This window comes from Antedon mediterranea, chromosome 8, assembly GCF_964355755.1.
Source record: "Antedon mediterranea chromosome 8, ecAntMedi1.1, whole genome shotgun sequence".
NCBI lineage: Eukaryota > Metazoa > Echinodermata > Crinoidea > Comatulida > Antedonidae > Antedon > Antedon mediterranea.
In genome coordinates this window covers 23,707,912-23,726,072 of record NC_092677.1, presented here as the reverse complement: position 1 = coordinate 23,726,072, position 18,161 = coordinate 23,707,912, and the positions used below count along the sequence as shown (strand labels likewise).

Here is an 18,161-nt window from a genome sequence, read left to right as displayed (position 1 = left end):
GTTTGGATGTGGTGTCTCCTGAGAATATGTGTACAGTACTTCTATCGTACAGTAATTTTTTTTAATGATTTCTGTGGATAAATGTAATGGGTAATTTTCGGAAAAATTGTAGAATCCCAACCGTACAAAGTATATTTTAAATATTTTATATTATATTTTTTTACTATAATGTGCGTTCAAAAAACAGTATAGTCCTGGCTTCACAAAACTAACAACAGAGGGCAGCAAATAGAAAATATAACTCCACAGTAAATTGCATTGTCTGCCTTTGTATTGAGTGTTTAGTTAAAAATTAATATTTACTCTTTTAAAATCATTAATTCTTTATTTCAAATATCATAATTCATTTCAAATAAAAAAGATCAACAATGTAGACCACATTATAAAATGTAAAATAAGAATACAAGAAAATGGAGGAAAAAGGAATAACAGCTGAGAAATATATTTAAATGGACAATAGTTTTATAATACAAAATCGGTAAGTCTATTTAATTTAATATTTAGGCTAAAAATAAGAACTAACTTTAGCTCTGTCTACACTATCAAAAATGTGATGCTCCCCTATATTGACATGTTAGTACCATATTTTCAATTTCAATTCAATTCAATTCAACTTTTATTTCAGACAATTGTCCATATGGTATATACATTACAAAAAAAAAAGATTAAGGAAATGAAGACCAACATTTTTATCTATTGGTATACACTATAATGCCTCTCTCCATTTGTAGTACATGTTTGAATCCATCAACAAATATTTATATATACACATGCTGTTTTCGCTTTTCATTATTCTTGTAAGAAATCAGTAAGTCGAAATCCTCAAATATTCATAAAATCATCGAATATTGTTTTCCACAAATAAATTCCTCGCACTAATAAATTTGGGTTGTCCCAACAACCTCCAGAAAGCATCATTATAACAAACTTTAAGTTGGTTGATATCACTACCATATTTGGGCATTTTATTTGTTAAACTAATTTGATAGTGTAGACAGAGCTTTACAAAAACCAAAACTGAAAGAATTAAGATTCTCTAATTACAATACTATAATACTACCAATTGTTGACAGTTACCAGTTAAATGGCATTTAACCATTATTTTCACGCTGCCATTTACTGCTGCCAAAAAAATCATGGGTAATTAAAGTTATTAATCAGTTATTTCTTTTCGCAGCAGAAACTCACTTTAGATTGTGGGTAGAAATAACAACTCAAAATAGCAACTTTTAATGATTGATGATAGCAATTTTTGAAATCATATCAAAATACATATAAGAAATCAAGTTTTTCATAACTTGATTCATTTTTATTAATTAGTAAACAGTATTACACTCGATTAAGTGAACGTGTGATATAGCCAAGGTTAAAAAAACAACGCATTCGCTCAGTTAAACGACAACCGCTTAATATGTGTCCGACTACATGTCTCGACGCCATCTTAAAGCGATGACGAAAACGCTAAAGATAACATACTAAATACTTTTGCTGGACTATCAAGTCTAATTTATCATGTTCATTGGCAGTTAGCAGTGATGATATTATTTTTGATGGTTAATCATGTTTTTACAATTCCGATCGTTCATGAGTGAATCAATAACGTGAAGCGCAAACTTAGGACGGTGAGTCAACCATGTCACAATCGATAACATTAGCATAATCTTTGCCCAACTTGATATTAAAATAAAATGAAATAAAGACAAGACTAATTTTAATATTTAAAATTAATACGATAATAACCAAAATCATCTAATATTAAAAAATAATTATATTAGTAATTTATATTGTCCATAACAATGTGTTTAATAATAAGTAAAAACAATAAAATACAGTATAATATATATTTTATACACAGATGATGACAACTAAAAGTTATACAATACCATTTACAAATCATTTCATTCAATAATGATAAAGAAGAGAGCTTCGGTTTAAGAGTTTCTTTTTTTTTTTTTTTTGCGCTGTTTAATTTTATTTCATGGAAATCTGATTAACATTATTGATTTCCAGACTCCCAAACTGTAGTTGTATCATATTTAATATTAAATTAATGAGAAATATGAAAAGAAGCAGGAATACCCATAGTTTTCTATAGATGATGATGCGAAGCATGTAGACAATGACTACAGTATAAGCACTAACTGGCTAAACCCAGAGCTTAAGGGGCCTTAGAGCATGAGCTTAAGGGGCCTTAGAGCATGAGCTTAAGGGGCCTTAGAGCATGAGTAGTCCAATACAACTACCCAGTGTTAGAGGGCCCTCAATAGTGCTAAACTAGGGGCCTTTGTACCCTGTGTTACAGTACACCTTTGTGCATACGATTGTGGATGTATTTTTTAACAAATCAGGCACTCTCTTTGCTTTAGCCACACTTATATATTAATTAATTAATTCTCAGGCCTAATAGATTGGACCACTGGATTGATAATCAAGCTATAGTTTAATTTTTGAAAGGTGATGGTTTAATAAGCTGGTACATTATATAACATTAACAATTATTAAAATGGGTATGGTCATTATACTAATGACCAGATGTCTCTGTGAGACGGTTATTTGAACGAGTACCAGTACCAGTCTGCACAATGATATAGGGAAAAAAATTACATAGTTGGTAAATTAATCTCAAAGTTATCCGTTGAAATATGTACTTTTAAAAAAAATAAAATTACTTGATAAATAATGAATAAAATGCGACAAAAACACAAACATGAATGTCATACAGGCCAAAAATAACAATTTGAACAAAAGAGGGCAGCAAACACAAAATAATGAAACTCACAAATTTTAATTTTTCAAACATAATATACAGTACAAAACTTTATTTAAAAATGTAAAACAAATAACATTAATGTGTGCATTGCAATGTTACTTTTAATTACCTGTAAAATGAATTTTCATTTTTTGAAGATGTATTGTCCCTTTGACTAATTCCCAAAAAATTTTTTTTTTATATTTTGAAAAAAAGGGGGTCATTTTGAAGTATCATAATAGTTATTAACTTTCACCAAAAATTAGTCGAAAAAAAAAATTTTTTAACCGAAATACAGATGTTTTTTTGTTCAAAAAATAACTTTGACTTCCAGTCAAAGTTTTCAATCAAAACATATCTCATAATGCAACGCGCTTGTTTGGCTACTCTGTATGCATAATCATAAAACTTCTTCGCGATCTGTGTGAAAACACCTTCTCAACCGTGACGAGTTGTAAACAATCCTAATTAGCATCATGCATAATGCATACTCATGGTTTGAAATCTTTGTTTACTTTCGCTTGCGACGATTTCCCAGACGAAATGTAATCTAATTAATTTACCTGTTAATTACGTAAACTTGTTGTTTTTGGCTCGATTTTTCAACTTAAAGTGAATAACTTTAATATTACTTTGATATGGCTAATTTAAATTTAGAATATTTATTTTTTTGTTTTTTGTGTTTCAAGGGACAATACATCTTTAAATAAAAGCATCAATGCTCGCTTATGTTTGAACTGCATTATATTTTTAATCCATCGGAACAAAGGGCAGTCAAGTTCTGGGCATAAATCTTTTACATCTTTTATGATTAATGTTGATATAAAGTTTGCGGTACACCATGTATAGTTTTGAAAAGAACTGTTGAGCTTCTCGACGTTTCGATCTATATGCTTTGATCGTCTTCAGCACTCTTGACGATCAAAGCATATTGATCGAAACGTCATGAAACAGTTCTTTTCAGAACTAATATACGTGGTGTACTGCAAACTTTATATCAACATTTGATTTCGCCATGCAAACCTGAACAATATATTTTATGAAGAAGTTAGGAAAAGATTCATAGTCTTTTCGTGGGTTAATTTGTCACAGTGTAGGATTTGAGATTCCCTAAGCCGTGATATGAGCAAGCTAGCAAGATATGGATTTCATTTTGGTCAATAATTGAAAAGTTCTCTCCAAAGTCAACTTGAATGACCTAACAGGAATCAGCGTCAGCTTTTTACAGTAAAAGGATGTGTTTATATATTTGGTATGTTTATTCAATCAATCAATAAAAAAATATACTTTGGAGTATAAAACGCTTAATTGCAGAATTTGTACAAAAATTACAAATATAACAACAAAGAACAGAGACAGTTTCCTTTTAATGAATGTGTGGACGATTCGAATGTTTGTGGGTATCTCCAGAACTTTGGAAGATGTTTACTTAACTTGCAAATACACTGTTGCAGAGTTACAGATTCCTGAATTACTGTAGTAGATTCTTCAACCTTTAATATTAGACACGCAACAGTTACCCTATTGAAGAAGCCAATTGATAGGAGTTTTAAAGGACTTGAACTCTGCACAATTGCCTAACCTCTTGGTTAAACGATTGTGTCCAATCAAAGCTCTGAACTATGTTTTGCTATCAAATTCAGAGGTACTTTTTTTTAACCACTCCACACAGCAGTAACCAAATATTCTTCTGTATAGCCATATTCTGAAATTCCTCTTTTTGTAACGGCTTTCTTTGACGAACTCGTTCTGCTCTTCGTAGATTTACCAACTGGACGGTGGTTAGATTCTTTCTTTTCTCCTTCATTCAATTATTTTAATTCTTCAGGTATTCGTCATTCTTACCTGTATTTTTAAGTTTCTGACGATAGCGTTCTTGTTCTTCTTCTCCATTTGTTAACGGCATGATTTAATTCTCAAAAGTTTTAAAGATGTATTGTCCCTCAAAAACATGAAAAATGAAGATTAATTAAATCAGACTTTTAATATGTTATTTTGTAGTTTTAACAAAGTTAATCACTTCAGTAGAAAAAAAAATGTTTTCACTTATAAAATGACAAAATAAATGGTTAAATTCAACCAAAACCCATTGACTGGCAGCCAATTTGACCATTTTTTGCTTTAAATGACAGTTTTTTTTAGGTACATACTTTTATTTTCGATCCAATTCAGCGGACAATACATCTTTAAGCGAAATGAAAAGTTGAAGTCTAAATTACAACTTTTATATCGATGTGCAGCCACATTGAATAGAATTGAAATTCTTGTTTGAAAGTGTTTGAAACAAACATTCAATAGTAAGAATGTTTGTTTCAAACAATAGGTTATTATTTAATATACAATACAAATTTTTTCTTGACAATGAAATATAGGGAAGCACCCATGATTATTGGGAGACTTTACAATGTATAAATTGGAAAAGTTAGATTACATTCCTTTAAGATGTATTGTCCCCCTGAAAAAATAATTCTGTAAAAAATGTTTGTTGAATATTCCATTTTAATGTAACATAATAGTTATCCATTTTGACCAAAAATTGGATCGAAAACAAATGTATTTAACTGAAAAAATGTAGTTTAAAGCAAAAAATGGTCAAATTGGCTGCCAGCCAATGGATTTTTGGTTGAAATTAACCATTTACTTTGTCATTTTATAAGCGTAAACATTTTTTTTCCCATTTTTTTTTCTATGGAAGTGATTAACTTTATTAAAACTACAAAATAACCTATTCAAAGTCTGATTTAATTAATCTTCATTTTTCATGTTTTTGGGGGAAAATGCATCTTTAAATTTAACTTGCATACAAAATATTTATACAAAATCATTAATAGAAGTAAATTTAAAAGATTTCATTAGGAGTCGATTACATCAGATATGATATTCACAACATATCAGCCTGACTAATAACGACCCATAATGGACTCTACCATTCGTAGATGGCAGATAACAATGTTGGGCGGACTTGTTTATATCTACAATACAATACAATAGATCCACAATAGAAGGTTGCATTGTTACTGCCGATTATACACCTTCAATTCAATTTTTTTTTTTATTTAATGCATTTTGTATTAATGAATTGAGTATAGTTGATAGGAAAATATGGTTACATGTTTAATTTGTAAATTTATTTGTACTTTTATTTAATTCACGGAGGGAACCAACGTACAGATAAATGTCAAATATTTTATAGTCTACTGTATATACTGGTTGTTCCCCTTTAGGTTTAAACAAGATTTTAAACCTAAAGGCATAGTTAGCATTCATTTGGAATTCAAATACTGTTTTCTTACAGTAGTTTTCTCGCCTGTCTGGGTATTCAAACTAAGACGTGAAAATTTATGATTACTAAATATGACTTACTTACTTACAACTTACTTTGGTCACCTTCCATGTCATACTGCTTTTAATTAAATTATTTACTTTGAATAGTACATAAACTTACCATAGGGAGAACGTGGATAGAATGGTGTCGTCTCCTTTTGTGGAATCTCCTGAACTTTGCCGTACATCTCACTTGTAGATGCTTGGTAGAACCGTACTTTCTGATCAAGACCACATGTCCGTACAGCGTCAAGAAGACGAAGTGTCCCAACACCATCTACATTTGCTGTATATTCTCCCATATCAAAAGAAACCTGTAATATAAAAAGTTTCAATATTATGAGGTAGATCCAATAATAATGTAGGCCTATGTTATTTCTCCAGTATTTCCAACAAAATAGTATACTGCCCTCTATATTATAATCAAAAGTTTGAGAACCGTGGATTAATATTTTAGAGATAATCTTTAAACAGTAAGCTTCAAATAAATAAGAAACGCAAGTAATAAATCCAAAGGCAAATTATGAGAGGCTATACAAATCAAATAATTCAAAAGCTAAATCAGAACGATAAAGTAAACAGCTAGAAATAAATTGCAGAGCTTTCAGGTAACAATATTCAAGTTATATGAACAAAATTATAAATACAACCACTGGTTTATAACCAAATCAATCGGATCGCAATGGTATGCATGACTGAATAGGGTACGTGGTTGTAACACACAATGTTATACCTTATAACTTATTACAAAAAAATAACAACAAATAGGACCTGAAAGCTTGCATAGTTTTTCCTACTCTATTTGCATCTTGGCTTTTTTTGGGCCAGCCCAAGGATTTGTAATGCATTATTGTACCTATATCACATCGCCTAGAAAAAAAATGGAGGCACTCTGGAAGTTCCACACTGAAGCTTTAGCACAACCATTTAATTGTTTGGGGTGATTTAAAAAATAAAACAACTTCATAGTTTGAAACACTGGGGTTTAACAACTGACTGATTCAAGGACACACCAGGAACTGAATGTGAATGGTGTCAACCCTAAACACTGGTATACAGTGTTTACACAAACAGTATACAACAGTATTAAAACCGTTTTATTGCAAAACAACATGCTTAATGTGAAGGGGTATGGGGTTAAATGAGCTTTAAAAGCTATGTTTAAACAGAAAACATCAATTTTATCTACAGTACTGTTATTATTTATATATATTTACAAAATAGCAAAAATGAAATGAGTAACTTTAACACTTGAAATACTTTCCATAAAGTTAAGAAGATCTCCACACAGTCAAGAGACTCTCCACCCGGTCAAGTAGTCTCTCCTCACATATAACCTTAAATCAAATCATGCCACATATAGGGTGGGATACTGTATCCCGAAGAGTTAAAACATGTGTTAGACAAGTACCGATTATGCTAGGCATACATCTGGGTTCAAACACTATATACAGTAAATACATTTTGGATAAACTCAGAATGTTGTACGTCTATGTAGAGCATTTAGTTCGTTTTTCTTGCGTTTTTCTCACTTGACGGTTTATTGTTGAACCATCAAAAATCAGATTGGCAAAATATTGACTTTGTACTAAAAATCACCAGATATCAAATAAAAATAATAATTTTGCCAAATTTAGGATGGGATACAAAATTGTATCCTATGGAGGGTGGGTTTATACACATGTCGGTAAACAAGTACCCTTGTTAGGCGTACATCAGGGTTCAAATACCAATTAACACATTATTAATGTTTCCACATGTTTTTTAAGTTGTCAATAACATCATTACCCATATGTTAATCCTCGTATTACGGTATTTCTATCAAGGAAGTGGTCTGTAAAGAAATAATTTAACACCGGAACTTAGTTGAGTGTCTTTAGTAATCAAACACCAGGGACCATCTTTATATACTCTAAAGGTTTATAATTTAATGAAGCAATACGTCGAAATATCATTAAACTTAATCTAAATGACATAAATTATGAAAAACATCTTTTAATCTACAATACTATATAATTTATATAATTTTTCAGATTGCTGAATTAGACAGATACCTTGAATACTTGATATATCATTCAAATATTTACTTTAAAGTCGTTTCTGTATTAATTGTTGAGTAGATCCATTGGTATATTTAAATTTTATTTCCAATGATTTATGTTTGTTTAGTCGCAATGATATAAATCGTTTGTCGGTTCAAATTATAGTATTTGCATGTCGTTAGTCGTTACAAATATCAGTTAAAAAACGCCTACGTATTATAAGAAATATAATGACTTCAGCACACATCCGATAGTGTGTATTTATCCGATAAGAATTAAAGCCAGGGTTTCTCATTACGTGGCTAGAACAAAATTCTGATAATGAAAAAAGATTTTAACACATAATACTAGGATTGGTAAGCATTGGTTTAGGGAGAGGAACGACTTATCATTAAAAGAATTTACTAAAATAGGAAAACCGTTAAAATTTTAATTGACTTAAAGTTAAATACTATTGAAGGGATATATATCTCACATATGATACGATGTGTTCATAGTGTCACTACAAACAGGTACACTTTAGGACCAAAGAAATTATAGGGTGTCTTAATATTGGAGGTTTAAACGTACTGTAGTGTTAAAGCATTTTTAGTCGCGTGGACGCGAATCTATAGTTCACTATGTCGGTCTGTCGGTCAGGTATCACTATGCGTTTTATTAGCACGCGACTTATGGCTGTTGGCCTTGTTAAACATTTATTTACTTTCAATGACAGTAACAAAATAAAAGGAGATACATAATATGACAAAGTAACATTGAAAGAAGGCTTGATCCCGATGAAGGAGGACTTGTGTTGGGCAAGCCTGAAACATAAAATAAAGTGACATAATAACAATTTATGAAAAAATAAATAGGGTAAAGATGTTTTGATTACATTATATGCGATAATAATATTTCATAAAAAAAACAAATGAAAAAAAAAGGGGGGGGGGAGAATTATTGATAAAGTGTATAAATTAAGCAGAAATCGAGCACAGAAAGCAGCAAATAAGGAACCAAGAACATTTATTTGGAAGTAAAAAAACTACAGGAAAGGGGTGTCGTCTCTATTGTAGCTTGGTTTATTTTTGCGACTGGTCTAATTTCATTCTCTTTTTCATTCTTTTTCTGGCATTATTCCACTCACATTTATTTCATTACTGTATATCTGCACCACCTGACACCCACACTAATAGAATCAAATGTCTTACAAAAATTGGAGACACTGATATCTGATTATCTTCAATGTTAGGTTCAAACAAAGCTAATCAGTGCTCGATCAGGACCTTAAAGATAGTCTGCCTAAGAGGTGTCGAAGACCACACCCATCAAATAGAAACAGTTCTAGTGGTAGAACAAGTCTTTTCAGACAAGACTTAAAAATGGAGGCCCCGTGTATAAATCTGGCTTGTCACTGTACACTCATGTGTGTACTTGAAACCAGTGCATCTCTAGGGAGAGCTGAATGTTGCGGCTAGAGTTGGATTCGAACCTCGATCTCACAATCAGTAGTTCAACGTCCAACACTGCGCCACACGTCCTTAAACTAAAATAATGTATTTCTTAAACCAATTTCACAAACAGGTCTATCAGAATTCAGAATTTGGCCATCAATTTGACAAGAAACTGTTATAAAAAAAAAGAAAAGTTATCAATAACATTTGTTTCCTCTTTGACGCATGTGTAACGACCTTGTAAACGTACTCTAGAACGTTGCAAAATTACCTCCATCCCATTATGTTAACACTAATCTATAGAATTCACAGTATCTATTAGATACTGTACAGTAGTTGCTATTAAAATGATCGTTTCCATATCCCCTATCAATCTATACATTAAATCATTCCGCAACACTCCACTCTCATGTTCTCAATAAATCTGTTCATTGCACACACAAACAAATCTTCACTCTGTGTAGAGTAGGCTTATCATCCTAATCTGTTAGGATAAAAATTGCAATGTCAAGTATGTGTATGAGAGAAACTATTATTATTAACCATCCAGTGATAACACGCTGTAATATTCAATAATGGGTGAACTTGGAAACTTTTGAATGAAATATTTGTATTAATTAATATTTTTTATTGTCATTTATTTAATTATCCTAGCGTTTTAATATTGTTTTATTATAAGATATATTGTCCCCCTAAAAAAATAATTTTTATCTTTTTTTGCCATTTTAATGTAACATAATAGTTATTCATTTTGACCAAAAACTGGATCACTTTTTATTAAGTGAAACAATTATTATTTTCTTTTTCGTCTACAGAAGTGAATATATCTTTATTAAAACTAAAAAATGGCCTATTCAAAGTCTGATTTTATTAATCTTTATTTTTCATGTTTTTGGGGGACAAATCTATATAAAGTATATTTAAGTGTTATCCCTTCTATTTAAGTATGTATTATTCAATTTTTAGGGGATGATTTTTAGCCCTTCCCATGATATATATTATATTTTATTTACATATTTTATGTATAGATCATGGGGATATGGAAATTTATTTACCATGTTTATGATTTATTTTGGGTAAATAAAAGAAATGGCTTGGGAAAAATTCAAAATAACTTTAAACACATGTCCCTTTGTATACGGTTCTTATGTAATGCCATCAATCCTGTTATCGTTTAACCACAACACCACAATTGTGAAAAACAATGCCTTATACGGAGAGGTGGCATGATGTGCAGTGCCAGTCGCAAATTGTAATGAATGCGCAATCACCTTAACATGGCTCTGTGCACCTAGATTATAGATCTCGTCTGGCTGCACTTGGCTAATGATCTTCACAAGACATGTACTATCTGTCAAATCACCGTAATGAAGCTTCATAGCTATAGAAGATAAAAACCACACATGATTTTTAGTATACAAATAATGAATGAAACGGGAGTTCAATGTCTCAATATTTGTTATTATTGTTTTAAAAAATAGGCGGCGGTGTTGGATTTTACGTTCAAAATTACACTAATGGTCGTAAATTTTTTCCATACAAGAAAAAGTTTAGTACTACTGAACGACCGTTCAATAGTGCATACTATGAACTATTATCCTATTCTATCCTACAATATTATCCTTCTTAAATGTGGCAATCTTGTTCACAATCATGCACTAGATGCTCTATATAAACAAAGTCTTATTACAAGTCTTTTGGAGTGGACTTATAATTTGTCATTAGAAAACATATGACAGGACTTGGCAAGCATAATAACCACCACGCCACAACTCCACTCTTTGTTTTCCTCCTGAACATTTTTAAATAATGTAAACTTCAAATAAACAAATAAATAGAGACGAATGTTATCTAATAATTAATATATTTATTTTAATATTTGTATATAAAATTGTTATAATTATTATACTGTATATCCTAACATTACACACTTGTAAACAGAGAAAAACAAATACAGTAGTTACATTTAAATTTTGTCTGAAATAAATATTTAAATTTTAATATTAAACATGAAAAAAGACACAACTGCACTCCACTCATGAATTAACCTCTTTGTTTTCCATCTGCAAATTTTGTAATATGATTAACTTCATTGTATATTAATTATTATGTTATATTTTGTTTTATTCCTGAGGTGGTTTCCCAAATGATCGTAAAATCAAAACGGTACTGGGTATGACCAACTAGCATTCTTGTCACCAACTAGTCATTCATTCATAGAAGTACTGATGTACTAGCCTATCTGTACGGTGACCATAGAATGTGACCCGAGACATGACTAACAACGACTTTTAGTAGATAGAAGATTGAAAAAAAGTTTGTTAAGAAGAGTTGTACTGTATGTGGATGTTTAATGAAATTATGTCAATAATGTTTACACACTAGGCATATAAATAGTAATGTTTGTTAGTCATAGTATAAATAATTTTGTGTTAATAAGAATAAGATATAAGGAAGAGCGCGGCTGTTCCTAATATACAATACTAAGTATCATAGTGATAGTGTTAACAAACTATAATATAATTCAATTTAAAATTAGTTTGAAATATATATTTAAATTTTAATATTAAATGTAAAATAAGATAAGTTGTAAACAGATAAAATGTCCAATTCACAACATCAATTATTTATTTAGTGTAAAAATATTTTAAACCTAATTATATTTTTACGTGAAAAGAAAAAATAAAAATTTATTTTTAGACAACTATGATAGATTACTATTCAATTTTAACAGAATTTTTTTTTGCAAATACACAAATGTTTAAAAATATTTATAATTTAATGAATAATATAAGAATATATAAATAATATTTTAAGAACTGAGTGGAAAAAATATTTAGGGATCATGTTAAGATTATTCTACTGCAGTTACAACATTTTTTTAATTGTAATACCGTAACTAATGATTTAAATGTTTATGATTAGGCCATTCAAAATAATCTTGCTAAATGGACGGAGAAAATTAGCATAGAAAAAAAAAATGCAGGAGAATAATGTTTTGCCTTTACATGGAAGTGTAAGAAAAGTACAAAAAAATCATAATTTATGGTCAAAAGGTGCCTGCTTTTAATACAAAATGCAACAGATTTTTGACATGAAAAATAGACAACCAATATAGGTCTACTTATGTCCATATACAGTACAGTAAGGATTAAATGCTCTTAAGCTCTGTTTTCACTATCAAACTAATTTGGAAAAAAAAACAGTGTGATGTGCCCAAATATGATAGTTATATGCCCTAATATAGTAGTGATATGACATCATCATGTTCATATATGGACAACCTCCAACATACAACCGGAGGCGTACGACGTCATCAACAGACGACGTCAAGAATGACCAAGCTGCATTAACACTCCGCAGTCAGTTGAGAAGGATCTCTGATAGAGATCGAAACGTTCGAGTAAGTACTCCGTTAACTTGTGCTTTTACAAAAACGAAATTTGTCATCTACATATATGGACAATTCACATTTTTTGGGCCAAATAAACCGCCGTTTCGCAACCTATGAAAAAAAAAATTGATGGGTCGCGAAATTGTTTGATACTGAAACTTGTTATCAATTATACACTGATCTATATGTGATACTGTATGTTCTCAGTTTTGTAGAATCTACAACACTGATTTTAAATCTACAGTTGTTTTTTGTTTGGGTCGCGAGAATTCCAAAAATAGGATCATGGGTCACGGTCAAAAAAGGTTGAGGAACGCTGGTGTAGACAGAGTTTATAATTATCATTAATTGCTTTTAATTTTAAAAAAGAATTCAGATGGAAACAATAAAGCAAGGAGGAATTAAATAAGAAATATTTAAAGATCTTAAATAATAAATCTTATTTAAAAAAAAAAAATTATGACCAATTACAAAAGACCTACAGTATTACTTTGTAAAAAATCTTTGATTTATTTTGCTAAACACCGCTGTCAGATGACATCCGGTGGTATAAAGATGCTTTGTTGGTTTTTAATAGGCGACCAGGTGTGAAATGCACTTAGCCTACAAAATACCTAGAAGTCATTTTCATAAATACTGAATATTTAATTGATCTTCATTTACAACAGAGGCATTATTGAGAAATCTGTTGATGATAAAAAATTTTAAAAACCTAAAGTAATAATACGTAGATAATTTAATATCCAAATATTAATAAACAAAATAAATGTAAGCCTAAAAATCCTTCGATTCGCGGGAACAAATTCTCCTAGTGAAAAATCGGCTTTATGAATACAATGACGCATCCCTGCGTTAAAAAGTGACAACCAAAAAATGCGTTCAGCGCTACTATGTTGATAAACAGTGAAGATCTGTATTTCTATCAAATTATCTACCTTAGCTTGATTTTTTTAAACTTTAACTGTAGTTGAAGAATAAATAGATTATTAAAAAACAAATATTTAGTGATCTTTTGAAATTTTAGTTTGTTTTATTGAAAATTATTAAGTTTTAAAATGACTATTTCAATAAGCCAATTCCAAACCATTGGTGATCTTGGAGTCACTCAGGCAGGCTGACGCATTTTTGGTTGCGCTAGCAACCACGCAGCACCACCTACCGTCGTGACGTCAGCACCGTGATACTCTATACAATCTAGGTTTTTTTACACATCTTTTAATAAAATTTATGATTTTATTAAATTGTCAATAAGTATTTGTAAATGACACACCTCTCCCACGGGTTGTACAGTATAGTGGGTCATACAATTGACAACATGATTATAACTAATAAAATCTAATTTCTATTTAACACACTGTACAAAAATTAACCTCAAGATGGAGAAGAATTAAAAATATACACACAACAATTCATATAAATCACCTGTACTAGTTAAAATGCTAAATTTACATTTTCTAATTGTCAACAAATAATTTGAAGTAGTGCAAATAGACTGGAGAACAGTCAGCTCAAATAAGAATTTCAAAACAGTTAACAAAAATTTTAATTTTAATTTAATTTCTATCTTTCTAAAAAAAAATGTATAATACAGTCAACTCTTCCTATACCGGACACCTCCTTTGGGCTGGAATATGTCTGGTTTTCTGGAAAGTCTAGGATTCAGAATGTGTTTATAATGGTAAAAAAGAATTTGGGACCTCAGAAAAGTCCGGAATTGGGAGAGTTTTTACTGTATTTTGAAACACTGTAATGATGAGAGAATCTGTGAGAATGAGCAAAAGTCATTATAACCATGATTTGAAGTTGAAATCTTCTTCTGACATCCTGCCATTATACCACTTGGGCATTCACAGTATGGTAAAATAGGTAGGACTCTGTAACGCTCTTGGCGTGGTACGGTGGAACAACACTACTGTAGTGCAAGATATATACTATATACTTTTTACTACAGTAAAACCTGAGAATGAGATGGTCCAAATTGACTGGGAAAAATTCAGGTCAAATTATGGTTCAAAAGAAGTTGACAGTGGAATAACGTCATTATTTAAATGACAGACCAGTTGTCATACTGATATAGATGCCTAAAGCATACAAACAATGTTAATAAATGATAGCATATGGTCCTTGAAATTTACATTAACTACACAGATAGCGGCTGGTAATATTATTGGACAGGAATAGCATACAAATTAAATAAATTTAAAATTTATGATTTTATTCAATTGCTAAAATGAATAAATGTATCAAGCAGAAATAATATCAATTATTCATTTTGTTTTAAATATACTTCAGTATCATCAAAATACATTAGGTTTTGTTAACATTGTTGTTTATTGTTTATACAGTATAAATAATGTTACAAACATTTTTTTTTTATCTAAACAATCGGAGATAATAAATTTAGACAATTCTGTGTAGTGTAATAAGGTTGATAGTAGAGTAAATGGAGTTTATTTGATGATAATCATGGGGTGTGCGAACAACATTTACATGTTTAGAACATTCCAGGAACCAAAGATAAAGTTTTATCTTAAAATTCTAAGACTCTGCATTATGTGGTTTTTATTGGTTGACCAAACCCTAGTGTAAGTTAGTACTGTCTGGCTTCTCATTATGTACTTCTCAATTACAAACATTTTATTTAACAGAAATTTTCTAAATTACAGTTAAATAAAAAAAAGTTTATGGTAAAAGACGGATTAATAATTAATAAATTAATAATTGAACAATTTAATTTTCTTTACTAGGTTTGTGCATACAGATTGTACACAGTTTTAACTAGGGGATTATTTATTAAACACTTTTTAATCATAAATACTTTTTAATAGAGGGTATGATTTTACTAACCTTATTAATTATGAACATCTCTCAGATCAAAGGGTACAGAAATGAGAAATAATTCTAAAAATTATGTTTTTATCTTTCAGTGGTCAGCACTTTAAATATTGTTGTCCTATTCTATTTCTTTTAAACAGTAATGAAGAAATAAACTGTACAGATTACTACAGTACTTTTAAAAATGAACGTTATACTATTATAGAGAATGGTAATGTAATAAATGACATTTAGCACAAACTATCAAATCATCATATCTCATCTTATGATACTTGTCAACCAGCAAAGAGTAATAACGATGTTTAGGTACCAAAAAGGGGTTTAGTTAATATCACTAGCAAAACATGAGATTTAAATTAATATTACAGAGTTGAGGCACTTTGAGGGGATGGTGTGTGGTTACTGTATGTTAAATAATGTTGTGCTGATGAATAAAACTAACTGATGCTGTTTCTTTGTAAATAAATGTTTGTTGAATTGAATAAACACAAACACGTTTGAATGTTGGCGTAAAGACAAAAATATCATCATAAGGAATAAAATGATTCACTATTTTCTTTATTTAGGCCCTAATGGCTGCCCATACAAGTGTTGAGTTACATGTGTTGGTTAGGAATAATTGAAAGCTTCCATTTTAATCACACATAGATTTTTCACCGTATGCCACTGATTATTGTTGCCTACTAACCTCCAGATTTGTGTGTAGCAGGATCTTTGTACAAGTGTTGGATTCGGCCTGTGTTGAAGGAACTAGACCGTCGTATAATACCATGCACCTGTTGATACATACAATATAAAACAAATCTTATTAGTTGATTTTTCAAACTACAGGAGAATTGCTATTAAAGGGACACCTTCAGGGCCAAACCAAATGTGCCCTTAATATGGGTGTCCTACTGCATGAAGACAAGTACTAAAACGTTAAAACTTTATATTTCTCTTTGTCCAATTAATACAGCAACTAGACAACTCCAGGCTAGGCCTTATGCTACAGTAGCATACGATGTTGGTACGGTACCGATGTTTACCAGCTAGGTCTACAAAACTAAGCCTGGCCCAAAATTGTCCACAAAAGGACATACGACGCAAGTTACTTAATAGGTAGTGCATTGTTTTCCTCTTTTTATCGTCATTAACCATAAAACATCAATTTAACACAAGTAATGATCTCATGGTTTAATGTTTTTAAAGTAATATATGCATTATATTTACAAAACGTCAACAATTGTATGGAAAGTCTTTTTTATCATTTTTAAAACTAATTTTATTTTTTTACTAGCTTTTAATCATCTCTGTAGAGGTTTTAATGTCAAACTTTCAACTCGTTTTAAAAACATTTTGTAAATGATAAATCTATTTTCAGAAACACAATATCTTTAGAATAGCCAACAGCACACTAATTACGATTTACTACAGTAGTTGTAGAAATTAGAATTTCAAATTCTGAATTAGAATAACAAACGAGACAGAATAGGTGAAAAGTATTCGTCACGCTATTGCTTCACACCAAGAACAATCGCTTCGCAATTGCAAAGCAGACAAGCATCTTTCTGTACAAATTTTTTCGGTGTCATAAATGTGGTCTCTTATAGAGATTAATCACCTTCGCCAGAAGCATTGAATGACCCGAAATGGGCAAGACCAAAATAAACGATAAAGCAGCCAGGTATTACTATGCAAATTGCTTCCTGTGCGGGAATCGATAAAATAAAAAAACTGGTGCTTTGTTTAACCTTTGACCTTTGTAAAAGCTAAAGTATAATTATATATGATATTTATGACAAAAAATTCATCAAATTTGATATTAATCACAACATCAAATTATGAATACAGTTTAATATTAGTTTCTTACTAATATAATATTCTTACATAAACAAAGTATGTTATTTTGCCAAAGCTCTTTATTTTCATTTGAAACTCCCTATTATTTAAAACATGTATATTCTAAAGACATTTTATTGTGTTTTATATAAAATAATACATTACCATGTATCCTTTTTCAATCAAGAACTCTGCCAAGTAGGAACCATCCTGAAAAACATAGAAAATTACAAAATATAACTTTACAAATTATGAAAAGGTAAATTTAGGTATTTACGAATACGAATAGGACTTTATTGCAATCAAACGAAAGATTGAAGTTTAACATAAGCGTTTCACTCAGAACAATAAAATGCAATATAAAAATATAAAAGACATTTAGAAAGGTAGAACATACAATTAATATATTAAAACAAAATTACAATTAAATATCACTTATTATAAAACAATATATATATATTCAAAATGTTGAAAACAAGTTTAACTGAAAATATTTGAAATTGTCCTCAAGCTTAGCTGGAAACTGAGGAAATTTGGTGCTCTATGAATCACGACAGCAAGCA

The 18,161-nt window shown here is 30.3% G+C and overlaps 1 protein-coding gene across 2 annotated transcripts in view; it reads right to left on the bottom strand.

The window, feature by feature from the left end:
- The window catches only part of LOC140056124 (GDP-mannose 4,6 dehydratase-like), an 88,083-nt gene that overhangs the window by 57,912 nt on the left and 12,010 nt on the right, over nucleotides 1-18,161 (bottom strand). For both annotated transcript variants that reach the window (XM_072101383.1, XM_072101382.1), the window contains exons 2-5: nucleotides 17,764-17,808; nucleotides 16,466-16,553; nucleotides 10,820-10,929; nucleotides 6,195-6,387 (exon numbers count right to left, since the gene is read on the bottom strand). In XM_072101383.1, coding sequence (XP_071957484.1) covers nucleotides 6,195-6,387; nucleotides 10,820-10,929; nucleotides 16,466-16,553; nucleotides 17,764-17,808 — 436 coding nt within the window. The remainder of the gene's footprint in view (nucleotides 1-6,194; nucleotides 6,388-10,819; nucleotides 10,930-16,465; nucleotides 16,554-17,763; nucleotides 17,809-18,161) is intronic.